Source organism: Labeo rohita, chromosome 21, assembly GCF_022985175.1.
Source record: "Labeo rohita strain BAU-BD-2019 chromosome 21, IGBB_LRoh.1.0, whole genome shotgun sequence".
NCBI lineage: Eukaryota > Metazoa > Chordata > Actinopteri > Cypriniformes > Cyprinidae > Labeo > Labeo rohita.
In genome coordinates this window covers 7,121,946-7,149,374 of record NC_066889.1, presented here as the reverse complement: position 1 = coordinate 7,149,374, position 27,429 = coordinate 7,121,946, and the positions used below count along the sequence as shown (strand labels likewise).

At 37.2% G+C, this 27,429-nt stretch overlaps 1 protein-coding gene across 1 annotated transcript in view; it reads right to left on the bottom strand.

The window, feature by feature from the left end:
• Window positions 1-27,429, bottom strand: part of wwc1 (WW and C2 domain containing 1) — a 35,651-nt gene extending 8,222 nt beyond the window's left edge. Inside the window, exons 1-18 of the mRNA XM_051092615.1 lie at window positions 27,395-27,429; window positions 25,266-25,469; window positions 23,348-23,424; window positions 23,065-23,144; window positions 20,280-20,409; window positions 15,346-15,492; window positions 15,112-15,182; window positions 13,729-13,971; window positions 11,397-11,486; window positions 8,859-9,364; window positions 7,121-7,238; window positions 6,869-7,036; window positions 5,417-5,609; window positions 5,170-5,310; window positions 2,733-2,797; window positions 1,134-1,281; window positions 848-1,012; window positions 639-731 (exon numbers count right to left, since the gene is read on the bottom strand). Of these exons, the coding sequence (XP_050948572.1) occupies window positions 639-731; window positions 848-1,012; window positions 1,134-1,281; window positions 2,733-2,797; window positions 5,170-5,310; window positions 5,417-5,609; window positions 6,869-7,036; window positions 7,121-7,238; window positions 8,859-9,364; window positions 11,397-11,486; window positions 13,729-13,971; window positions 15,112-15,182; window positions 15,346-15,492; window positions 20,280-20,409; window positions 23,065-23,144; window positions 23,348-23,424; window positions 25,266-25,416 (2,586 nt within the window). The 5' untranslated portion in view covers window positions 25,417-25,469; window positions 27,395-27,429. The remainder of the gene's footprint in view (window positions 1-638; window positions 732-847; window positions 1,013-1,133; window positions 1,282-2,732; window positions 2,798-5,169; window positions 5,311-5,416; window positions 5,610-6,868; window positions 7,037-7,120; window positions 7,239-8,858; window positions 9,365-11,396; window positions 11,487-13,728; window positions 13,972-15,111; window positions 15,183-15,345; window positions 15,493-20,279; window positions 20,410-23,064; window positions 23,145-23,347; window positions 23,425-25,265; window positions 25,470-27,394) is intronic.

Below are 27,429 nucleotides of genomic sequence, written 5' to 3'. Positions count from 1 at the left end.
ATAAATCACTGAAGCTCTCTGTATAGTCCTCATTAAGCAAATGAACTCAAACTTTCAACATAATGTCTTTAAAAGACCCAATGTAGTATATCTCCTAAGGCACACTGAGAGCAAACCTGACCTTTCTAGGCTATTTAAGTGTGACTGTGCTTCATTAACACTGACCTCAGGTCAGTACAGAAATGTAGGTATTAAATATTAAACTCCAGCTAAAAAGCTTAAACTCGCCTTTCTAAGGAAAACGTTTGGCTTTAGGGTTGGTGAAAAGTAATTCAGTTTCCTAAGAAAAATCCAGCAGATTCCTGAGTGGAATTTGATTTTAATGGCACAGTTTTTATGTTTGGAGTCTGAGACATGCTGTATTTGAGCCCCCAGATGTTTTTGGTTTTTTTTTTGTTTTTTTTTAACGAAGGGTGGTGTGTTTGAGTTGTAATTTAGTTTATATTGCGTTTTCAAGAGGTTAACAAAAACCATGAAGCATCAAACTGAATGTGCAGCTTTTTTTTTTTGTTTTTTTTAAGCTTATAACACTGTGAGGTCTTTCAGACACCAAGCTGAAGAAACAAAATGTAAATTTGCATGCCAACACATGGCAACTTTCAAAGAGTAGATGTCAATGTGTACAAATTTTATGCTACCTTCTTCATTCGAACACTGCGTCTCTCTGAGGCGTTCCGGACGAAAGGAGATTTCTTAGACAGGGTGGAGCTGTCACTGTCGCTGCGGTTGATCTGGTGATTTAATGAATGTAAATAAATCAGTCACAGAAATTCTGAGAAATTCTCTATTACTAGTATTAATATGTACATCTATTTGTGTGTGTGTGTTTGTGTATCTGTGTTCTCACCCTGCAGATATACTGGCTCTGAGGTCCAGGGGAAAATGTCTTCGACCGGATGATGGTGTTTCCTCGCATAAAAGGGTTTTGCTGATGGACATCATGTCGCCGCTCCTTGGGCCGAACTACAGAGGCAGAATGCGGAAGACCATCCACACTTGTCTCTTTATTCACCTAAAAAGGCAAAGACAGGATGTCAGTAAGTTTCACTGAAAAGGTACAAAAAAAAAAAAAAAAAAAAAAAAAAAAAAAAAGGCAATGAGAAAGTCTTTTGTAAATAAACCATCACTGTCACCTTTTCCGTTATGACAGCTGTTGGCCCAGGTTTAACTGGCTCTTCCTCCTGTTCCCACTGGCAGTCATCAGGGTAAAACTCCTCATCCTCCTCACCATCACTACCTTCTTCATCCAAAAACACATCACCCTCCAAAGCCTCTGTGGGGCTATTATATCACACATACACCATTTAACACCAGGGTTATTATTATGGCTCAAAAATATAAATATTCCTATCCATGTTGTTTCTTAATTCAGCTTTGCTTCAGTCAGTTTTAATGGAACATAAATACTTTTTATTTTGCTTAAGTGGTTTCATTTTTATCATATGCAAATTTCTATTTTTAGTTTTGCTTTCATTTTAATTTCCATGATACTTTTAGTCTCTATCCATTTCAGTACCCACAAATGTTTATTATGAATTGTATCCATATATTTATGATTGCAACCAAAATTAAAAGTTCAAGTTTGTTTTGTATAAGTAATTAAGGTAAATTCATTTAGTTTTCACATTAGTAAAACTTCTGAGGTCAAGGATAGTGTCGCAATGTTGAAGCCACTTACTCAGAGGTCACTTCCAAACTAAGCACATTTATATTAGTCGGCACAGTTTAACAAATCTGAATTCACATTGAGAATATTTTGCCTCAGACGAAACTCCAAACTGCATGGATTCCTGCATGTAGTAGCTGCAATTAAACCTTTATTATTTTTTTTTATTTCAGTTAATGAAGAAAATCTTACAGAGATTTTTGGTAGTTATTGTTAAGGTAGTAATTAATTTATAATAAAAATATAAATAAAATATGCAGTAATCATTTGAAATTAGCACTTAATTTTAATAGTACCAATAATGCAAGTTAAATACTTAATATATATTTTGTTTGACATCATTCAGACCATCGGTACTGGAAGTCACAGTGTTCCAAATTAAACCGAAAGTTATTGCTGTGACATGGTTGAGTCAAACCGTAAAGTTCCTAAAAGAGCAACGCTTTTACTTATCTAGTCTGCAGCCTTTCAAAACCAAGTGTGAGGGTGGAAATGCTTTCGAAAAATGCAGCCATGCCACATTCCTGTCCTTGTTTTTAAGTTCTATGACAGGTGGTTGTGGTTGAATCATTGTCTGAAACAATCAAGTCTTGTAATGCAGTTTTGGTTATCATCATGAGACTGCCCTTCAGCCAATCAACATGTGGCACGGTGAGCTAATTTACCGAGAAGTGAGCTCAAAACAGAAAATTCAGAAAATGGCATGAGAGAAAAATGCCGCTCAGTATTGCTCATGCGCTGCACTTGGGTTAGTTGTTCATCCTGTTTACGTTACTAATGTAATTTTGGCAGAGCAGATCAAACATCAGGAAAAGTGAGTCATCGTGTGCCATCACGCTGTGATGAATTCCCGCGAGACAGCAGAAAGGAGGTCATTCAATAGGAAAATTGGGGTTGGAAAAGAAAAAGATGGAATATGAGATCCAAACAGCTTGTTAATTGTTCGTGTGGATGCTGGGTGGGATACTGGATGAGATATGAAACCCAGACTCACACTGACATATTGTTAAGTTGACAGCTGTGCTTAGAGTAAACCTTATTATACAAGTTGTGGCAGGTAACGTACCAGTCCTCCAGAGAAGCGTTCTCCAGGCGTGCAACAGTGCTCTCTGAGGTGCTGGGAGCTGAAATCTAAAAATAAATAAAGAGATGAAGATTATGGCTTTTCTGTAATTTACCAGACATTTACTAGACCTTTTTATCTAATTGTAAGTTATTTTGGAACACAGCATTTGCTAAATGAAAAAATGTAAATGAGGCATTTTTTCAGGATACTTTAAAGGTGAAGTTCATTTCCAGAACAAACATTTACAGAAAATTTAGTCACCCCCTTGTCATCCAAGATGTTCATGTCTTTCTTTTTTCAGTCGATAAGAAATTGTTTCTTGAGGAAAACATTCCAGAATTTTTCTCCATATAGCGGACTTCAATGGTGCCCCAGAGTTTGAACTTCTAAAATGCAGTTTAAATGCAGCTTCGAATGGGTCTTACCTAGCCAAACAATCGGTCATTTTCAAAACAAATCGACAATTTATATACTTTTTAACCTCAAATGCTCATCTTGTCTCGTCTCTGCAATGTGCATGCGTAGTCTGTGTAATCTGGGTCAATACAGTTAGGGTATGTCGAAAAACTCCCATCTCGTTTTCTTCTTCAATGTCAAAATCGTCCTACATCGCTGTTTTAACTTTTCTTTGCATGTTCACTTTATAAACACTGGGTCAGTACTTCTGCAGTGATGTAGGGCGATTGAGGAAAAAATGGGAGTTTTTGACATACCCTAACTGTATTGACCGCATTGAACCCGGGGGGGGGGAGAAATTTCACGCAGTTCACGCAGACTTAGACAAGACAAGCGTTTGAGGTTAAACAGTGTATAAATCGTCAGTTTGTATCTAAATTGACCGATCATTTTGCTAGGTAAGACTCTTCCTCGGCTGGGATTGTTTGGAGCCATCTGAAGCTGCATTTAAACTGCATTTTGGAAGTTCAAACTTTCAAACCACTGAAGTCCACTATAAGGAGATACTTCCTGAAAAGGAGATTTTTTTTCCTCAAGAAGAATAATTTCTTATTTAAGAAAGAAAGACACAAACATCTTGGATGACAAGGGGGTGAGTAAATTATCTGTAAATTTTTGTTCTGGAAGAGAACTTCTCCTTTAATAGGGTTAAATTTCATGTCTCATTTTTGTTTTAAAAGGATTAGAATAAAAGGTGGATAAAATATATTAAAAATGCTGAGTTTAGTCTGTTCCAACTCTGAGATCGTGAGATCTCTTCTCCACTGCATCCAACAAAAGGAGTAGTTCACTTCCAGAACAAAAATTTTGAGATAATGTACTCACCTTGTTGTCATCCAAGATGTTCATGCCTTTCTTTCTTCAGTCATTAAGAAATTATGTTTTTTGAGGAAAACATTTCAGGAATTATCTCCATATAGTGGACTTCAATGGTGCCCACGAGTTTGAATGTCCAAAATGCAGCTTCAAAGGACTCTAAACGATCCCAGCCGAGGAAGAAGGGTCTTATCTAGCAAAACGATCTGTCATTTTATTAAAAAATGAATAAATAAATAAAATTATATACTTTTTAACCTCAAATGCTCGTCTCGTCTAACTCTGCCACTGGCAAGCATCTCTGCTAGCCAGTGCATACTTTGTGTAATCCAGGTCAACACCGTTAGGGTATGTCAAAAAGCTTCCATTTCATTTTCTCCTCCAACTCTTGTCCTACATCGCTGCAGAAGTACTGACCCAGTGTTTACAAACTGGTCAAACAACCTTTACAACAAAGGTAAAACAGCGATGTAGAATGATTTTGAAGTTGGAGGAGAACATGAGATGGGAGTTTTTCGACATATTGTATTGACCCGGATTACACAGAGTACGCATGCGCATCACCATATCTAGACAAGATGAGCATTTGAGGTTAAAAAGTATATAATTTTTTGTTTGTTTGTTTTTCTTTAATTGATCCTCGGCTGGGATCGTTTAGAGCCTTTTGAGGCTACATCGAAACTGCATTCTGGACGTTCAAACTCGCGGCAATACATTATTTGTAAAATTTTGTTCTGGAAGTGAACTACTTCTATAAAACCAAACAAAATACTCATTTTGAGAAAGTAACACAAATCATGAGAGTCTTAGTCCTGTTTTTGTACATCATTTGTGGAAAGTGACAGTAAAATACAGATACATTTCCTTAGTCCATCTTAACAGAACAGACTGTTTGTAAATTCGAAACAGCTGATAAGAAGCAAAGCAACTAATTCTACGTAATTTGATCACTAACAGCATTAGAGACCAAAAAGGACCATTTGGGCAAGAAAGAATTCATTTCTTCATCTGAATGATGAAAGAAACTAATGTAATATTAATGAAGGCTCCTTGTTCCTCAATAAGCTTAGCTGTTTGACAAGACTGATTCTAAGAAATATTAGTACGGAATTTGGCTGTGATGATGTAAAATGAGTTGAGGATTGTTTGTGTGTGTTTGTTTTACCAGCTCTTGCTGAACAGAGCCTTCTGTTTCCTTGTGCTTTCCATCCATTTCTGGCAAGTATGTGCAGTTGAGGAGGTTGTACCACTTTGTGCACCATTCCTCTGAATACTCCTCATCAGCCAAACTGATTTGCGCACTAGCCTTTGAAGAGAAAAAACACGAGGACTGAATAACTCAGGGCTATATTCACATAACACTATATGACTGCATTTATAATCAATCAGTCTTTCTTAAATCAGACACTCACTAGACAGTCCTCTCGACCAGACTTTCGTGTGCTACAGACATCCACGCGTAAGGTCTTCTGTCTGAGAGCAGCGGAGGACATCTGCAGGCTAAACGCTTCCTTAAACTCTAAGGGTTCCTGCGGCAGAGCCCCGTGGGTGCGGAACAGGCAGCGAACGGGCTCTGAGCACGGCAATACCACTACACGGATATATCTGCAATAGATAAAATCCAACAGAATTCAAACTTCAATCAGAGATGGCCTTTCATATCAGAGATCAGTATTAGAGATCATACATCAGTGGCTCTCAACTAGAAGGGTTTTAATGGGGTCGCTGTAGTATTGTTTTGCCGTCACTATGTCTTGGAGACGCTGTGTGTTTCATTGTGAAAGCGAAACTACTTTGTTTGGCCTTCCAAATGATTACACAATTTTACAGAGTATTTTGCTTCCTGAACCTGGGAGAGTAGCCTACAATGATGGCTGTGCACAAAAGGCTGTTTCTATAAAGTGGGGCAATTTCAACTTTGCAAGGACAGTCTGGTCTGGTGCTTCTGACTCACAGCCTGTAAGAACATTTTCATATTTAAAGAATTTGCTACTTATTATTCAAACGTGAGTTTTAAGCAGTGCTTGTTTGTCGTTTCTATGATCACAAATGCAGACATGGTTTTATGTTTACATGGTGCGACACAATGCAATCCATAAAAAGACAGTACGAGTTATTATAATCAGTAATTATGTCCTCACTGGATGCAACAAATGCCTTATTTATAAAGGGTTTTATTGTTTTTGCCTCATCGCGCTGGGACACGGCATCACAACATGGTAAGGGGCATAACATTTGAGGTAATCGGACAATCACAATGAACTAGATAGCTGGCCAATCAGAGAACTTTGTAAAAATCGATGCGTTTCAAAAAGGTGGGGCAAAGAGGAGCAACAATAAATGTACAGTATGTGGGAAATAATGTTTTTTGAACCTTAAACCGTGTAAACACATTGCATTACACCAAATACCCAAAATAATGTTCTTTTTAGCAACTTCATATGACCACTTTAACATTTGTGGGGGAAAAACAACCTTGGGTTTAGGAATCAAATGATTTAAAATGCCAAGTCAAGGAGTTGAGATTCAATTCCAAAATGATAATCAAGATATCTCAAATTTTCAGCAAAAGTGCAGAGGCAATATAGTTGCTAAATTGTAAATATTACACATAAACACCATAATAAAATGTCTGTGTGGTATGTACACAAGAATCATTAACTCTCAATCACATTTAATTATTTTTATGGATTGATCTAAAATCATTTCAGAAAGACTGCAAACTACTGAATGGGTTAAATCCATTTGTAAAAACCCAGCACATTTCCCTAGCAGAGATGCTTCATCAAAATTACATCCTGCTGATTAAAATTAATGTCTCCATCAACTTTAAATGAAGCTGGCTGAGAGAATGCAATCCTCACATGTTCTGGTTGGCTGGCAGGGAGAGTGCGCTACAGTTGGAGAGCTGCATTACGAACACTGTGAATCTCTTGTCTTTCGCTTCATACTTCAGGCCGAGTTTGATCTGAGAACTGCTTGCTGAGCTCCCGTCATCATAACCCAGCTGTTGCTCGACAGGAAGCCCCGATCTGTGAGAATAAACATTGCAATTTTACTATACAAATCAGGGTCTGTGATAAAAAGTCACTTATAACAAAACTCTAGGTGCCTACCTTTTTTCAGAGGGCTCGTATACCCCGCTATCGCCTGCTACTGATTCGTCAGACACTGCAGACGTTACTCCTGCCTTCTTCGAACCAGGCCCAGACATTCTTGTTTGCGTAACAGCATCTGCAAGCACAGAAAAGGGGTGAGTAGAAATGTGACACCACGTCACTCTGGATGGGTGTTAGATTCCTGATCTCGAGTGAGTTCACCTGCTGGCTAGTTGGGAGTGAGCTGTAAATCTACCCTATCATACTAGACATTCAGAGGGTTTCTCTAGTTTCAGATGGAATTCTGGATTGCAGGCGGCAAATAAAGTTACTACGATAAAGAAAAGGGAAAATCTATTCATTTGGGTTTCATGTGATTTTTTTTTTCTTTTATACCATTTTCGAAAAAAGTTCAAATTTAATAGAAATTTTCATTTTTGCAATTAATCTACTGATTATATTCTTACGAGTCACATAATCTTCTAGTTAGCATACCAATAAACAATAGCATAACTTCTGCTATTAATCTAAATGGATTTTTCTCCATATAGTGGACTTCAATGGTGCCCCGCCAGTATGAACTTCCAAAATGCAGTTTAAATGCAGCTTCAAAGGGCTCTAAATGATCCTAACCGAGGTAGAATGGTCTTATCTAGCTTATCTTATCTAAAAAATTTTTACAATTTATAGAATTTTTAACCTCAAATGTTTGTCTTGTCTAGCTCTGCGTGAACTCTGTGCATTCCTGTTCAATACAGTTAGGGTATGTTGAAAAACTCCCATCTTATTTTTTTCTCCAACTTCAAAATCGTCCTACATCTCAAGATCCAGTGTTTACAAAGTGAACACGCAAAAAGGGGCAAACACCCTTTACAAAAAATGTAAAACAGTGATGTAAGTCAGCGCCAATAGCCTTGTGGACAGTGCGCCGACATATGGTGCAGTTGCGCCTCGGGTGTCCCGAGTTTGAATCCTGCCTCGTAGACCTTTCCCGATCTCCCACTCACTTCCTGTCTCATCTCCACTGTCCTATCAAAGAAAAATGGAAAAAAGGCCAAAAAACAAAAAAACAAAAAAAAAAAAAAAAAAAAAACAGTGATGTAAGCGAGATAAAACAGCAATTTTGATGTTGGAAGAGAAAATGAGATGGGAGTTTTTCAACATACCCTAACTGTATTGAATCGGAATGGCACAGAGCTTGCGCAGAGCTAGACAAGTCGAGCATTTGAGGTGAAAAAGTGTATAAATTGTCATTTTTTTTTTTTTTTTTTTTTTAAATAACTGGTAATTTCACTAGATAAGACCGTTCATCATTGGCTGGGATCATTCAGAGCCCTTTAAAGCTGTATTTAAACTGCATTTTGGAAGTTCAAACTCACGGGCACCATAGAAGTCCACTATATGGAGAACATTCCTGAAATGTTTTCCTCAAAAAACATAATTTCTTTATGACTGAAGAAAGAAAGACATGAACATCTTGGATGATAAAAGGGAGTGAGTAAATTCTCTGTAAAAAAAAATTCTGGACGTGAACTTCTTTAATAATGAAAAGTTGACTTACTTGATTATTTTTACGATTAATCTGTCTATTTTTTGATCAGTCATTTAATCTGTTAACATACCTATAAAAAATAACCTTTACCGTGGCAAGAATTAAAAGGCATTTATCAGCAATACAAATGTCCATCATGGCCTAATGAGTTAAGCTACGAAGCTCAAGGAAAGAGCCATGTACCTTTCAAAGACTCTACTGCACCTTGTTGGTGGTCCTCTTCTAACCGTAGCTCCATCAGCCTAGTTTGCAGATCTAAATCCAACTGTGAGGCCGGACCAGAGAAGGCCTCTCCCGACAGGAAGGAAGCATCGGTAACAAGGGGCGAACAAGGAGGAGAGAGGGAAGACAGCGAGGAACGTGGGGACAAGGAGCTCATGGAGAGAGGTGTCTCCGATAGCCGCAGTACTTGGGTTCTCTGGCCCATCCCCGGCCCACTGCCGACCTGCCTGGAGGAGGATGACACCTCGTTCTCATGGATTGTGGTGATGGAGCTGGAGGGCCTGTAGCCAGAGGAGCTTCCCTCCTGCAAAATTGAGTCCAGTTTGTTCTGGAAGTCAGGGTCGCCCAGTTCGGGCTGCTCCAGGTAGATGTCTGTAAAGCTGAGAGAGGAAGTGGACCCCAAGCTGGAGTTGGCAAGGGATCCTCGACTGGAAGTCAACGATCCACGGCTGCTGCCTGAGGAACATGACAGCGTGCTGGCTGACAGACTGGAATTTTGACGTCGATGGAAAGAGACAGCAGGAGGGACAGAAGGAGAGCAGGGAAGTTAATCAGAAAGCAGCTCCGGTTCATGCTTCTTTCTCCCCTCCCCATATCATCTCTCTGTACCCTATTTCAAGTCTTAACATCAAATGCATTCTGCTTTAAAGCAAACATGCTAATTAAGGCATGGCAGGCTCATTAGACACACAAGGGACTGTGTTCCTCCATGCAACATGCCTTTGATGTGCCTTAACTAGATGCTGAAGATGAATTAGACATTAGTCAAAATAAAAAGTAAACAGAAAGCTATTGTTACTAAGTTACCAAGAGCATTCGGTTGCGTCGTTTTATAACTTCAGAAGTCTGATTCTTTGGATTAAGTTTAAGCATTCTTATTGCAAAGTCATTACATCATACAGGGGTTGGACAGTGAAACTGAAACACCTGGGTTTAGACCACAATTAGTATGCCGTTTGGCCTCCTTTTGCAGCCAATACAGCATTATTTCATCTTGGGAATGACAAATACAAGTCCTGCACAGTAGCCAGAAGGATTTTGAGCCATTCCTTTCGCAGAACAGTGGCCAGGTCACTATGTGATGTTGGTGTATGAAAACATTTCCTGACTCGCTCCTCCAAAACACCCCAAAGTGGCTCAATAATATTCAGATCTGGTGACTGTGCAGGCCATGGGAGATGTTTAACTTTACTTTCATGTTCATCAAATCACTCTTGTCACCAGTCTTGCTGTGTGTATTGGTGCATTATCATCCTAATACACGGCACCACCTTCAGGGTACAATGTTTGAGCTATTGGGTGCACAAAGTCAACCTTCACACTCTGCTTATTGGTGGAATGTGCGATCAGTAAAGACTGGCCACCAGGCTGCATAAATATAGCCATGAAACCTCCAACACTATATTGGCCAGTGTTTCAGTTTCATTGTCCAACCCCTGTATATAGTCATGAAAAGTTCTTACGACATGCTGTTCCCTTCCTGCTGATATTAACAACTGTACAATAAATTAGTTACATTTAAAATTACATTTTTGTCTCTTTGAAGCCTAACAATATTGCTTGCGTGTACCTTTAATGGATGAACAAAAATGTGCTTTTTTGTCTTCTTTTTGTGTGTGTGTGTGTGTGTATATAGGAATATTAAAAAAAATGAGAATATTACAAATACAAAGTCTTATGGGTTTAAAATGACATGAAAGTAAGTAAATTAAATTAATGTCATTATATATACTACCACTCAGAACTTTGGGATAAGTAAGTCTTGTAATGTTTTTTTTTTTTTTAAAGAAGTCTCTTATGCTCATCAAGACTGCATTTATTTGTTCAAAAAGAAAAAAAAAAACATTAATACTGCAAAATGTTATTACAATAAAAAAAAATTATGGTTTTAATTTTGATATACTTTAAAATATAATTTATTCCTGTGATGCAAAGCTGAATTTTCATCAGCTGTTACTCCAGTCTTGATTTACTCCAGAATGATTTCTGAAGGATGTGACACTTAAGACTGGAGTAACAGCTGATGAAAATTCAGCTTTGCATCACAGGAGTAAATTATATTTTAAAGTATATTAAAATACAAACCATAATTTTATATTGTAATAACATCTTGCAATATTATAGTTTTTTTTCCTGTATTTTTGATCAAATAAATGCAGCCTTGATGAGCATAAGAAACGTCTTTAAAAACTATTAAAAATCGTACTGATCCCATCGTACTGTCTATAAACTATAATATCCGATTTCACTTGTAGCATTTAAAATTACAATTTTTCAATTTTTAATGTTGCATTTTTATTTCTACAAAATAGTATGGAATTTTAATATTATTTTAATAACATTTTGATAACAGCTATGTATTACTGATTGACAATAGTGGCATTAATATGAATGTAATTACCAGTTTATCGTATAGAATAACTAACATTAGACAACAGACAGAAAAAGTAAGCATGTTGTTGATATTACGAATGTCATTTGTAATGTCTGTTTTATTTAAATGTCAAGGTTGGAGAATACCTTTTCAGCTGGGTGTGCAGGGAAGACGCCAACCTCACCGTCTCTTCCAGCTCCTTCACTAGTTTGTTTCTTCTATAGTGCAGCTTTAACCTGAACAAAGCAACAGAAGAAACTTTGTGACAATTGCTCATTATAGTGGTTAGAAATTGGAATAGACCAATCATCTTTTTACCTAGAAAAGTGGGCATGCACTTTTCAAGCAGTTAACAGTTTTCACATGGAAAATAATTTTTAAAAAAGTTAAAGGACAATATTAAAAAGACAATGGGAGGGCCTTTTTTGGCCCATCAACATGTCTTTTTTAAATATTAAATAATATTTTAATGTTATACATTATTCATACAATAAATAAATAATAAACAATCACTTCGCTTTATCATAACTTAAGACAAAATGGAATTAAAATGGACTCAATTTACTTCATTAATCAATGTCTCTATAGTCTTCCTGTGGGTCTAATAAAATGATGTTGGTTTGTTATTAAACGGCAGCGCTGAAGAAGGCACCCATTGTGTTCAACCCAGCTCCAGCGTTTGTGCAGCTCAGGTTACAGGAAGAGTGCAGAACGCCAAGCTAAACGGGGATACAGTATCAGGAGTAGAGAACAAGGACCCTGTTCAAATAACTGAGAGAGAATGAGTGAGAATAAGACCAACAGAAAGAGAGAGAGACTGAAACATAGTGAGACAAGCAAAAAAAAAAAGCCTAATTGGTTCTCTCACCTAGGCAACCTGATCTCAAAACACAGGTGCTTTTTCTAAGAGTGCAAGACTCACTACAAACCACAAGCAGTAACTAGTAGACTTTTATGAATCATTTGCATACATGACGTTCAACATCTGCCATTTTAGCTGTAGATTTACAAAAACAAATTGCGCAGTTATGATGACCTGCGGTAAAGTAAATGAGGTACAAAGTGACTGCTGTGCTGCTTGTTTTGCATAATGCAAAATATCCTTGTGAGCATGGTCTCTGCACATCATGTCTTCAGTGAACATTCTTTAAGTTTGTTAAAGAAGAAGTCCGCTTCCAAAACAAAGATTCACATATAATGTACTCACCCCTTGTCATCCAAGATGTTCATGTCTTTCTTTCTTCAGTCGTAAAGAAACTGTTTTTTTGAGGAAAACATTTCAGCATTTTTCTCCATATAATGGACTGATATGGTGCCCCGATTTTGGACTTCCAAAATGCAGTTTAAATGCGGCATCAAGCAATCTCAAATGCGGCTGTAAATGATCCCAGCCGAGGAAGAAGGGTCTTATCTAGCAAAACGATCGTTTGTTTTCATTAAAAAAAAAAAAAAAACACAATTTAAATACTTTTTAATCTCAAAGCTCGTCTTGCCTTGCTCTTCCTGAACTCTGTGTATTCTGGCTCAAGACAGTTAGGGTATGTTGAAAAACTGCAATCGTATTTTCTTCCTCAACTTCAAAAATCATTTCAAAATCATCCTACATCACTGCAGAAGTACCAACCCAGTTTTTGCAAAGTGAACATTCAAAGAAGATCAAACACCCTTAACAAAAAAGGTAAAAGAGCGATATAGGATGATTTTGAAGTTGAGGGAGAACATGACATGGGAGATTTTTGACATACTCTAGCTTTCATGAACCGCATTTGGGATCGATTGAAGCCGCATTTAAACTGCATTTTGGAAGTTGAAATCGGGGCACCATATCAGTCTATTATATGGAGAAAAATGCTGAAATGTTTTCCTCAAAAAACAGTTTCTTTACGACTGAAGAACCTTGAACATCTTGGATGACAAGGGGGCGAATACATTATATGTGAATCTTTGTTTTGGAAGTGGATTTCTCCTTTAAGTTTTAAGTTGATAGATTTTCCTTGATGCCTTTATTGTTCACATCAGAACAGATTTCTAAGCTTCTGATAAATTGCTCTAAAATGCTGTCAGGGAAAGGGAAAAAACATTGGGTCAGAGATTTATTTCTGGAGTATATTAAGTGGATTGTGTAGCCTAGTGGTTAAAGATCAAAAGATCAAAACTGAAAGACTGTAGTATTGAATTCAGCCATAAGCGATCCTCGTTCTGGCTAATAAATTTACAAGAATTTTCCATGACTTACACAATAATTTGCAATGGCTAGATAAGGATTTTATTTAATTGTGTGTTTATTTATTTATAGCTGAAGAAATATTTTAAAACAGAATAAATGGAAAAGAAATTTCCAAGATCGTAGGAACCTTAAAAGACCTGCAGAAATGTCCTATTCTGATTCTATGGTTCCATCAGACAACCGAAAAAAAAAAAAAACACTACCAGAACCATATGCATTGAACCATATACTGGCCTGAATATCCATCTTACCTCTCGGTCAGTGCTTTGCTCTGGTTGTCCCGTGCAGCTTGCAGGTCCTTCTCGAGTCTTTTCTTTTCTGTCTCAATCTTCTCTGCCTCACTGGGTGCACGCTTGCACGGCGTTACGTACTGCAGTTCCTTTAGCAGCTCTTCCTTCTCGTTGATGAGGATCAAGCGATCTCTCTCTGGATCCAGAAGGCCTGGCCATGCTTCGCTATCCAGCTTGGCAATCTGGACCTCAATATTTGCAATCCTGATTGCATCAAAATGAATAAGGCAACGTAAAGAAAGTTAGGCATTTATACACTTATACAAGAAAACAGTATTGTTTTCTATTTAATATATTTTAAAATGCAATGTATTTTTGTGATGGCAAAGCTGAACTTTCAGCAACAGTCTGTACTTTCACATGATCCTTCACAAAGCATTCTAATATTGTGATTTGGTGCTCAATTATTAGTTGTCATTATTATCAATGCTAAGGCTATTATTAAAGCAGCTTTTGCTGCTTAGTATTTTTGTAGAAACCCTGATACTTTTTTCACATAACTCTATAATAAAAAGAAAGTCCAAAAGAACAGATTTTTTTGGGTTATAAATGTCTATACTGTCACTTTTTATTTAGCAATGCTCATGCTAAATAGAAGTAATTAATTATTGTTTACTTACAATCATTCACAGATTGTGAATCATTTACAAACTTTTGAATGGTAGCAAAATCATGGTTTCAACAAAAATACAAAGCAACAAAAACTTTCAACGCTGATAATAATGGGAAACGTTGCACATAATTTCTGAAGAACCAAATAACACTGAAGGCTTTTTTTTTTTTTTTTTTTTTTACTGATTTTGCTGTATTTTTGATCAAACAAATGCAGCCTTGGTGAGCATAAGAGACTTTTTCCTGTTGGCCCTGACAGCAGTACGCCAACATGCAGCACCTTTGCACTTCGGGCGTCCCGAGTTCAAGTCCTCGCTCGTGGACCTTTCCCGATCCCACCCCCCCTCTCTCTCCCACTTCGCTTCCTGTCAATTAACTGTCCTATCTAAGTAAAGGCTAAGAACGGCAAAAATAAATCTTTAAAAAAAAAAAGAGGGAGAGAGAGAGAGACTTCTTTTTTAGAATTTGGAATGTTGCCCTTTTGCTTATTTGCTTATTTCTTTGTTTTACAATTTTCTAAAACTTTCACTTTATGTCCAGATTTATATTACATTTTCGATCCCTGATTTTCAGTATCAAACCTCTGTGTGATACATACACATTTTTTTCCACATTATATTGACCATTAGTCCTCCTCCTCTTTAAATACTGGCATCACTGACCAAAAAAAACCTTACTGACCACTAGTTAAAAAATAAAATTTAGGAGGAAATTTAGAAGGAAAACACATACCTTCTTTTTGCCTCCTCATATTTCAGGCTCAGTCGTACCTTCTCAGCCAGTTTATTTGAGTTTGATACAAACTAAATAAAAAAGAATAACAATTGTCAAAAAATACAATTCTATGAAATTATAAAAGACATTTTACCCAACAAATGACTTGCACATTCTGAAACCACTAAAAGACACCATTGTCATTCATCATTTATAACCATGTAAAACCCAGCGCTGAAGGCAGTCTCTCACCTCAGCAGGTACGTCTGTTTGAGACTCGGCATCTGAGTAGAGACGGGGCAGAGAGAGATTCGAGTTGGCCAAGGATGGATTGCTGGCCCACAGGTCAGACTGAGAGCCATATTCTAACTGGAAACCATCCTTCAGCACAGCCAGTTTCTGAAAGAAACACACAATTATCAGACGTCAGACTGTGATTTAGTCCCTTTGTGCAGTATTTCACCTTTAGGTAAGGTCAGAAAATCTTTGACCTCTATTTTTCGCTTTCTCACAGATATTGATTGCAGATAACACATTCTAAGATGACAACTGCCGACAGAGGCTTCAGCACATTTCAGTCGTCTGACACCTTTTGTGTTAGAACTGAAGTTACCTGTGTGATTATTAAGTGATGAGCAAACAGAGGCTGTGAGACTACAGGGACGAGAGTTTATTTGCAAGAAAGCAACACAAAGCTATGAGTGTGCACGTAACGGGCAAGCACACGCATGATTGAAGAAGTCTGCCAGCTGCAGCGGGGGGGCATGCATTATTTAGCACCACCTGCCTCTCCATATGCTTGTGGAACAGTGTGAGGAAAAAGTTGGAAATAGATAAATAAATAAAAGACGACAAAGGAAAGGAAAAACAAGAGGGAATAATACCCAATGAAAAATGAGGTCAGCTTAGGCTCACTTGAGAAGAGAAAGGCCGCTCTCTGAAAGCTTAAACACTACAGTGACATTTGGGAAGACTCCATCTGTCAAACATACACTACCATTCAAAAGTTTGGGGTCTGTAAGTATTTTGTTTTTTTTTGTTTTTTGGTAAGAGATTAAGGGCTAGACTTACTAAACAGGGCAAATTAGCACAAGAGCGCAATTTCAAAACAGCGCCGATGGGTGTGGAAATTTATGTGCATCATTTACTGACAATGTGCAAATTATATATACCATATACAATATACCAGGACAGCGCAAATTAGCATAGTCGCAAGAGCCAATGCTCATCTGGGGCCGGTTTGCACCAGCTGGACGTACAGCCGGTTGTAAGACTAGGCTGGACGTAAAATGCGCTTTAAGTCGTGTGTAGAATTTATACCCGTTGCACCATCTTGGCGTAGTGCTACGTCTGAGACTAAGCAGGGGAAAGGTTTTAAAACTTTTGTTTTAAGCAACAGGGGCATCCCGGTTCTTGAAATTTGCAGGGTAGGAGGGGGTAGTGAAGCTGGATGTAACTAAAAAAAGTTCCAATTTTCTGGTGAGGTCCGGATGGGGAGTTAGAAAATGGCCCAACGATCTCATATCGCATAATCTTATTAACTGTTTATCTGCCATGCTATTCAGCGCCAATCCCACCGTGCAGTCAATTTCACTGGTTAAGGTTAGGGTAAGGTGTGGGGTAGGTTTAAGGGTTAGCATTTGTGTAGCATAGTGTAGGTAATCAACACCGCGATTGACACAACCAATAAAATCTTTAAAGTCAGCTGTGGGGCGGAGTTTGCACTGAAGTAGATTGGGGGGAAAATTGCGCATGCGTGTCATGTGCCTGTCTGTCAAAGGGAGGAAGCCACGCCCTATGTTGGAGCGCCCACCCTGTTTTGGAGTTCCCGCCCCCATTTGGAGATCTCCAAGCTGTAGTTATATACCCCTCCAACTGTAACGTTCTTTTCGGGCAGGATAATGTGGCCTATAAACAATTGATATTATGGGGGAGAGGTCAAGCAACACAAGGAAGCAACACGCAAACTTTGCGCAAGAGTTATGAAAGTGAAAGTAAAAAAAAAACAATGGCTAAAGCTGCATTAACGGCGCATATTCTCTCAGAGATAACGAGAGACAAATCTACTTTACCATATCCTGATAATGGTATATAACTGTCTTAAATTATTTCCTTAATATTTCTATTCGACATCTTGCTTGGACAGTATAAATGCTTGGAAATACTTAACATAAGTACTTAGCGAAAGACTAAAGGCTTTTTAGTTGGCTAAAACGCACATTTGTCACGTAAAGTCATATTTACCTCAGGAAAGACATTCATTGTACACAAACTCGATAGTCAGCTAGAAAAAAAAATAACTCTAGAGAGAAGCATTGTATTACATTCATTTTATTTTACTTAATCTGTCGCCTTTATTCTTAGTGTTAGTCTGAAGAAATCTATCATGTGAAAACACAGACTTGTTAGGAAATATTTACTCAATGAAATTATTTCACGGTGGCTTTACTTGTTACGATGTCTTGAGCAATTCAGTTCTATATTAGTAGTTGTAGCCACTGCAGCATGGATGTCGTCTTAGCTGTCACTGGGGAAGAATGTGTCAGCGTGGATGTGCATTGTCTACGCCGGGCGTAGTTGTGCCTGATCGTAGTTTTAGCTGGTGCAACAGATATAAATAGTTATCGTAAAGTTGGACGTTGCAAAGCCCAGTGTAAGGATTACACCCAGCTTTTTTACGTCTAGCTGGTGCAACCAGCCCCGGAGGACAAAAAAAATGAAGGGTTGCAAGAAGTTTTGATAGACCCGGTATTGCGTGACTCCTCCTAGTTGTCTTTTCTTTCCTGAAGCAAATTAAAAATAACATGGCTTGGCAAATATATGTTTGCATAATGTGTTTTTCTGGCATTCCAAATAAATTAATACGTACGGAAAAAATCCTCTCCCTTCTACCATGTGCTCTCTGTTCTCAGCAGCCATTTAGAGTGCTAAATAGTTTAAAAAGTCCTTTTTTTGGGTGTTAAATAATGGCGCAAATACCAGTAATTTGACGAGCACAAATGTTAGTAAATCGCATTGCGTGATTCATTTTAATATTCTCCTTCCATAACTTTTGCAAGGGAAACTCCTACAAATACATATTCAATAAGGTCAGGTAAAAAAAAAAAAAAAAAAAAAAAAAAAAAAGGTGTCCACACCTTTTCAGCGCTAATTCTTCAAGGTACTGTTTTTAGTAAATCCTGACAGTACTATTTTAATGCCAAAAGACAGTTTGCGCTGGCGCAATCAATTACCCATTCATAAAGATAGATCACTTTATTCCTGAATGAATCAGCTGTTCTAATAAATCAAATGAATGAATGATTCAGTCATAAAATCAGTGACTTGCCACCATCTACTGGCAGTTTTAGTTTCATTTTAAAGTATCTTTTCAGTTATTTAAATCATTTAATATTTCTATATTCTAATTTTTATATTTAAAACATTAACGTCAACATGAATTTATGAATTTGATTGCACTCACGACACCTCTGAGCCTCATTAAATATATGAAAATACACCTACAAGCCACTTTTGTGTTCCTCTGTACCACCTCTGCAGTACAAATTAATTTTGTCAATACTGATTTCATTTGATTGGTAACTTATTTTTATTCCTAAAATTTCTAATTTAATTAGAAATTGCAAAAAGCTTATAAAAATAAGTTTTTAAAAATTTGACATAAAAGATGGCATTCTTTTAATAAAGTTAGAAAAATGCCATTACAAAGGCAAAAACAAAATTCCCCTCTAAATCACTTTAAGGAGTCAAATATCTCGTAATGGGAAGGCTAATTTTTGATCAGATTTTTAGATTATTGATTAGAAGGTGCTCCTGAAATTTTGACTGTGCTCCTAAATTTTTTAGGGTAGGAGCACAAGTGCTCCTAAAAAGAAAAGTAAGCGTACAGCCCTGAAGTCTATAATAAATTTTTGAAAGGAGGTTGGATTTTGATAGGGCCTCAATACAGAAGGCCAAAGGGAGACAAAAAAAAACCTGGTTTATTTAAATTATCGTTACTACAAGCAATGAGTCCAATTACATAAACAGCACACAAGCAAACTTGACAGAATTTAAGCTTCCAGTAAAACCTGATTCGTATATTATGGTAAGGACGCAAACAGTACATAACCAAATATTGTCTTTAGGCCTACATTCAAAAGTAGTAGGTTAACAAAACATTATGCAAACAAGGAAACTTCACACTCTGCAATGCTAATGCAAACACTCGGATCGCGCGAAAACAAATGGATCCTCACATTCACCCCTGTCACATTACATGAATTATCATTGCAACCAAATAACTTGCTCATGTTTTTCTCAGTTTTGTTACTAAAACAAATAATGTGGTGTACATTTTGAATTTGAACTGTATTCTATCCTCTTAATTTTTCGAGGATAAATTCTTGGATAAATATAGTGCATTATATATAGGGATTAAATATGTGCATTTTTATTATTTTATGAATTTGACTGTTGTGATGCCACGAAAAAAAATTCTGTGACAAGTAGTACAACCAGTACATATGTACACTATGTTCAGAAGTTTGGGTCAGCGAGATGTTTTTAATGTTTCTTATGCACAACAAGTCACACATATCAACAACAAAAGTCTGATATAAATGGGTGCCATTGAAAATAATTAATCTGTGAGAAGCATGAAAAAGTGCTATGGTTCACAAAGTTTGAATGTCCTGCTTCTATATGCATATAAACAACTGTATTATGTCAAATATTTATACACATTTTTGTGGAGGTAAGAGACAAACAATGCCGGTAAAAGTATGTGTTTGTGATTGTTGTCTTTAGTGAAAAACCCCACCTCTCTCAGCCACTCCTATCTGCTCAAACACATTAGCTTATTATGACAATCAGACTGGATATAATTACGCAGTGAGTAGAGCACTTCACTGCGGTTTTTATTTGGATAAATTAGTTTGCCTACTTCTCTAGTGTGTACTTAGCCATTATGGAGTATTACTGGCCTGACTATGTGTATATGTACACCTGGAACTGAGACAAAAATGTCTCCACAATGTCCTAATGATGAAAGAATGCAGGAATGCGTTCCCATAACACTGTCAAGGTGTAACGCTTTGACCTTTTGTGACCTAGGCGATGTTTAAATGCTTCATTCAGGGTGTCATTGCTCAGGGAGCATACTGAGAACTGAATTAAGGTTCAAAGAGATCAAGCTTAATTTTTACCTGCATGAGCTCCTGTTTCTCCTTCTCCCCAGAGCTGATGGCATCTTTAATAGTCTTCACCTCCTTCAGGATGGCCTGGGCTTCATGGAGTTTGTAGCCATGCGAGGCACTGGATACTTTGTGATCAATTCTGATGAAAGTAAAACAAAAAAGTCAATCTGCAATAATTGTGAATCAATCCAATTATGCTTTTGAGCCTGTTTCTTTAATGAATTAGTTGAATAATTTGCATCATATCTGGAATTTGCTTAACTCTGAGGGACACTTTGTTTGGAATCAGTGATTCATTTTTTGTACTGTAAAATAAAAACATTATTTTTATTACTACATAAAAACATAAAACAAACTAATATTTCACTGTAAAATAAAAATTAAAGGAGAAGTCCACGTCCAGAACAAAAATTTAAAGATAATGTACTCACCCCCTTGTCATCCAAGATGTTCATGTCTTTCTTTCTTCAGCCGTAAAGAAATTATGTTTTTTGAGAAAAACATTTCAGGATTCATGCAGCTTCAAATGATCCCAAATGCGGTTGTAAACAATCCCAGCCAAGGAAGAAGGATTGGTTATTTTCATTAAAATAATACAATTTATATACTTTTTAAAGTCAAACGCTCGTCTTGTCTTGCTCTGCCTGAACTCTGTTTTTTTCCAGTTCATGACAGTTAGGGTATGTCGAAAAACTCCCATCTCATGTTCTCCCTCAACTTCAAAATCGTCCTATATCGCTGTTTTACCTTTTTTGTTAAGGGTGTTTGATCTTCTTTACGTGTTGACTTTGCAAAGACTGGGTTGGTACTTCTGCAGCGATGTAGGATGATTTTGAAATGATTTTTGAAGTTGAGGGAGAAAATACGTTAGTTTTTCGACATACCTTAATTGTCTTGAACCAGAACACACAGAGTTCAGGCAGAGCAAGACGAGCGTTTGAGATTAAAAAGTATTTAAATTTTATTTTTTTAATGAAAATAACTGTTTCGCTAGTTAAGACCCTTCTTCCTCAGCTGGGATCATTTACAATCGCATTTGGGATCATTTGAATCCGAATTTAAACTGCATTTTGGAAGTTCAAAATCGGGGCACCATAGCAGTCCACTATATGGAGAAAAATTATGAAATGTTTTCCTTAAAAAACAATTTCTTTATGACTGAAGAAAGAAAGACATGAACATTTTTGACAAGGGAGGGGGAGTACATCTGTAAATTTTTGTTCTGGAAGTGGGCTTCCCATTAAGCACTTAAAATACTACTACTTATGATTCCAGTTTTATTTTGATTATTTGTTCTGCCCTAGAATTGGTTCATTAGAACAAGCCATATGAATGAACCAATTCACAAAAACAAATCAGACTCCCAACAAACTTCCCCCTGGAACTGGCTGTCAGTCATATGCATGACTACCAAAGTATCTCAGTTCACTCTGAGTGAAAGTTTGTCTACAAGATGTTTGCTAACCCGCAAGCTGGGCGCCCGGCACCCAGTCACCTGAGCAAGGCATGAGATCCCATAGAATGCATTAACAGAGAACCTTTCCTATACACCTATGTTAAATGCTTTGTTTGTGATTTCCTGGAATGACAAGCTCCACTAGAGGCAAGAATATGGGAGGAGGGGGGGCTCTGTTTAGCAGAAGTGGGCATGTAAAACGAGTCATCGGTAAGTCATGTGCAGACCTGAGTAACAGGTTAGTCCACATTCCTCTGGGCAAGAGAACGAGAGAGAGGCAGTCAACAGGAATCAGCCCAGCATCTCAACGCCCTTTCACATACAAAAAGAGCCCAATCCAAAGCTTTATGTCAACGGCTTCCTAAAACAGCCCCGCGGGGAAAAATATCTTGAGCAATTACAGGTGGAACAAACAAAGACTGCACATTTTTGAGCTCCTGATATGAAGCAGGGGTGGTCAGAATGGTTGACTAGTGATTCAGTAACAGACCGGGCTATTATTGAGGTTTGACACATTTATTTAGATGTTTTTTTCTGGATTTCTAGGCTGAAATCCAGTAATTTCTATAGGAATCCATGCAATCAGCAACTTTGTGTGAGGTGAACGATTTCCGAAATAAAAAGCCAAGCCAAGATAGTTTTAAGATAGCCAAGATGCGTGCTCTGAACTTATTTACACAGCGCATTTCTTTTTGGTGGTCGCGCATGCGGACCTGCATACCACTTATGTGCACCCCTGTTTATTAATATATTACCAATATACTGTATCGTAATATACTGAATTAAGTAATCATGATTCATTTTGTGATTCCCGAAGTTTCAAGAACTGTAATTTCTTGCTTTTATGTTTGTTTTCTTTTAAGTTAGGCTAAGGCCCTCTTGGGAGTTTACATACTGAACATTGGAAGTAACACTGGGAGTTTTCTAACTGAAATGAATCCTAATGAAACAAATTTAAATAAAAATCAGAAACAAATGTAAGAATCACCAGTTAAGATTCACAGGACTAGTCAACTAGCTGTTAAGACAATCCATTGACCTTGATATGATATAATATGAAATACGAATAGCTTCACACTGAGGTACATGGCGTTCTAAAAAAAAAAAAAGAAAAAAAAAAAAAAAAAAAAAATATTAACTTTTACAACAACGGACAAACCAAATGTGAAATTGCTCCATCATAATAAAGTGCCAACGGGCTCATAAAATGCTAACAGATAAGATGATACATTTTTGTCTTGCACAAAGACGAGGTGGTTTTAGATTGGAATAAGTTTAAACAAGGAAGCGATCAGTTGTCTGGAACGTGATCATGCAGTGAGGTCAGGTTACACTTACTCTTTCAATGTCTCAAAGCCTTGCTCCTTATAAAGAAGTTCTTGCCTCATACAGGCCAAATCTCTCTTCAGCTTATTTACCTGAACAAAAGACAGCAACAGAGAGAAAGTGAGCAGGTGTATGAATGAAATACTTGTGTAATTACAAAACACTTTTTGTCATCACATGGATCCGAAATCCATGATAACACAAAGATCACACCCAATTTGTGTCTTACATAAATAAGAAAGCATTCACTGCAAATAATCAAGAGCTCCATGTTAAGTGGAAGATCCCTTCTTACCCGGCTTTTTGCTGTAACAATCTCCGCTTTGAGGATTTCAGGGTCATATTTACTGCTTGATGAGGATCTGGAATTTACTGTAAGAAAGATAAAAGTTCAAAAGCTTTATCTTATCTGTAAAACCACTCAGCATGGCTCTAGAATTCCACAGTGATTTATAATAATGCTACAGACTGTGTCATAAATCTGCATTCATTATAATAGGGTTTTATTTAAAATAAAAAAAAAAATGCTTGCAAAAGATGTCTGAAGAGTGAGGTCATTGCCAGGTCATTGGCTGCACAAATATTTCAAAATGAATTCAAGATTATAACCTCATCAATTAAGCATGCAGCTTTTGCCCTATTATCTCTGCAGATGATTTGGTGGTTTTAACTATGACTGTTCTTTGATTCTTCAGACTTGGGACAAAACATGTTTTAATCTTCACATTTAATTTTCTCTTTATATTATCAAAATGATCAAAAAAAAAAAAAAAAAAACATTACTACTATGAAATATCTAAAATATTGACTGTAGATCAAATAATAAAGAAAACATGCATTTTTGTTGACAACTCCTTAAGATTTGTCAACATTTATAATAAATATTTATTCATTTTATTTCTCACACTGTTGACTTGTCTACCGCGGGCGGCAGATCTTTTTCTTATTTAGCACCCAAACTCTGGAACAATCTACCCTATAATGTTCGGGACGCAGACACACTCTGTCAGTTTAAATCTAGATTAAAGACCCATCTCTTTAACCTTGCTTACACATAACAAATCCACATTCTTATAATTCAAATCCGTTAAAGGATTGTTAGGCTGCACTAATTAGGTCAACCGGAACCGGGAACACTTCCCATAACACCCAATGTACTCGGTGCATCGTCAGAAGAATGGCATCTACGCTAATATTAGTCTGTTTCTCTCTTATTCCGAGGTCACATTAACCACCAGATCCAGTCCGTATCCAGATCAGATGGTCACTGCAGTCCCCCGGATCCAGTCCGAACCCAGCCCAGACGGTGGATCAGCACCTAGAGACGACCTCTACAGCCCTGAATGTCAGCGGAGTCCACATCAACTACATGAGCCCCAGAGACGGATCCACATTAAAGACCACATCACCTAGACGGCTGTCGGCACAAGACCACGGGAACTTTGGCCAGAGGAGAACTGGCCCCCCGACTGAGCCTGGTTTCTCCCAAGGTTTTTTTCTCCATTTGTCACCGATGGAGTTTTGGTTCCTTGCCACTGTCGCCTCTGGCTTGCTTAGTTGGGGACACTTTCTCTTAACACAATATTGCATTTTATTTTATTGTTTTTGATTAACTACCTTTACCTATAATGTGAGTGTTTAATGTTGCCTTTGGCATTGTTGATGTACTGTTTCCTATTTAATACTGTACAGCCGCCTTGTCACAATTCTGTATTGTTAAAGGCGGTATATAAATAAAGGTGACTTGACTTGACTTGACTTGTAGTGCATGACAAATTTTGTAACAATGTGACAGGAGAATAATTCTAAACATGTTGAACAGATTAATCCAAACTAAGTCCTTAATACGCAAACTTGTACTTATAGCCTGTTTTATCCCATGTTTCAAGAATCACTGTCAAGTAGCTCATAAATAAGAATCAGTGTTGCCAAATCCGCGGTTTTCCCATGGAATTGGGCTACTTTAACACTGTTGCCGAGGGTTGTTTTTCATGTCCGCGGGTTGAAGCGACCCCTGTAACACCATATTTTTGCCCCTGGAATGCGAATTTACCAAAAAACGTAACACACTTTTTAATGGGGGACCCCTCTTGAAAAACAATTGGGCTAGTTTTGGGCTAGTTTTGAGAAGCGGGTTTTGTTGTGAAAACTTGGCAACCCTGATAAGAATGTTCTTTAAGTGACATACACAGGTATAGAGTCACAAGTCTTACAGCTTGTCTGTGAGGACGACTTGTCCCGCCAAGCATCATTTAGCTGCCGATATTCCTGCTGGGCCAGGTGAAGTCGCTGTTCTTTGACCTGGTAGATCTCCTTTTGGGCACTCAACGCTTCCTGAACCACGTTCAGATAATCCCGCAACATGAGCTCCTGCTCCCGTTGCCACTGGGCCCGCGGATCCTCCAACTGGGTGCTCTCTATGGGAAGGAGAGATGAAAATATTTTGAAAATTTGTGGAACACATACATTTTTTAATGTCATTCAACATAAACACACTACTATTCAAAAGTTTGTGAATGTAATGTTTTTGAAAGAAGCCACTTGTGCTCACTAAGTCTGCATTTATTTGACTGATCAAAAATATAGTAATAACAGTAATGCAATGAAAGCAATGCTTCCTGTTGTTTTATTTTGTTTTTTAAGTGTAATTTATTCCTGTGAAAGCTGAATTTTCAGCAGCCATTACTCCAGCCTTCAGTGTCACATGATCATTCCAATATGCTGCTTTGATCCTCAAGAAACATTTCTTAAAGGGGTCATCGGATGCCCATTTTCCACAAGTTGATATGATTCTCTTAGGGTCTTAATGAAAAGTCTATAATATACTTTGGTTAAAAATTCTCAACGGTAGTGTAAAACAACACCCTTTTTGCCTTGCCAAAATCAGCTCTGCAAAAATCATCCCATTCTGGTCAAGGCTGCTTTAAATGCAAATGAGCTCTGCTTGCCCCGCCCCTCTCTTCTCTCTGTGGAGTGACAAGCCTGTTTACTTTAGCCACATTTAGCCACGTTTAGCCGCTAAACTTGCTAACTAGCACATTATTAGGAAAGGCGATCGCAAAGATTCATAAAAAAAAAAAAAACCCCTTATACTCACATTGCTGTAAGTGAAGCTGGATCACGAATGATTCGCACAAACACAGACGGATATATGTAGATCGGGAGGCGCATTTCACTTCACAAACAAACGTAATCCACTGCATCTTCAGCAGCTCAGATGTCGGGAGTAAATGACAACCACTACGTTCATTATTACATTCAGCAACACAACACCTCAATCGCTCAATTCTTGTCTAACTTACATCCCTGCTCTGGCAAAACATGGAGGTTGGACTGTTACAACTGATCTGAGGTAAGACGCTCATGTCAATCAACTATCGTGGGAGTGGCCTCTGTAGGTGTGACGGCTCGATTTGAAAAAGGGAATATTATTTTTACAGATTAATTAAAAACGACTGCATGGATTTTTATCATTCTATCATTATCATTATATAATTTATCAATCATTATCATTATAGGGTATATATTTACAATATGTAAGTGTGAACTTAGCATCCGATGACCCCTTTAATAAGTTAAAAACAGTATTTTGCTGCTTAGATTCCTATTGCAAATAAATGCTGTTCTTTTTAACTTTCTTTTCATTAAACAATCCTGAAAAAAAAAAACAAAAAAAAACAGTATTACAGTTTGCACAAAACTATTAAGCAGCAAAAAGCTGTTCATCAGTTGCATTATTGTTAACTAAAACCATTAACAATCATTTTCAATAAACAAAGCTGAAATAAACAAAAAATATTAGCTGAAAAACTTGAATAATTAGAATTCTCCTCTTGGGAACCAACTATAAAATAAAATAAATATAAAATAAACTGAGGTTAAATTACTAAAACTGTAACTAAAATAAAGCTAAACAGAAAATCGTAAAAAAAAAAAAAAAAAAAAAAATTATAATAATAAATAAATGAGTAAAGTCACATAAATGATTAAAACTTCAACAAACAATAAAACTGAAAATATATAAAAAAAGACAATTACATCTCTTAGTAAATTCTATAATTATGTATACATAGCACTAAAACAACATTTTTAGATAGATGTGTCCAAATTTTTCAGTTAAAATGGTTAGAATAGCAAAAAACATATTAGTCATTTGCAACAAATTGTTGACAGTTTCATAAACAAGGGCCGCTGAATAAACTCTATTTTGCCTCCCAAAGCCTTGTTTTCATTTGTGTCAAATTAAATATGACACTTAATCTGTTTAAACCCACAGAATCACATATCAGACACTCTATACCCCTGTGCAGGCGTGAGGTAGGCTGAATCTTGCTCAACTTACTGGTATTGTGGTCGACATAATAGGCTCCAATGTGG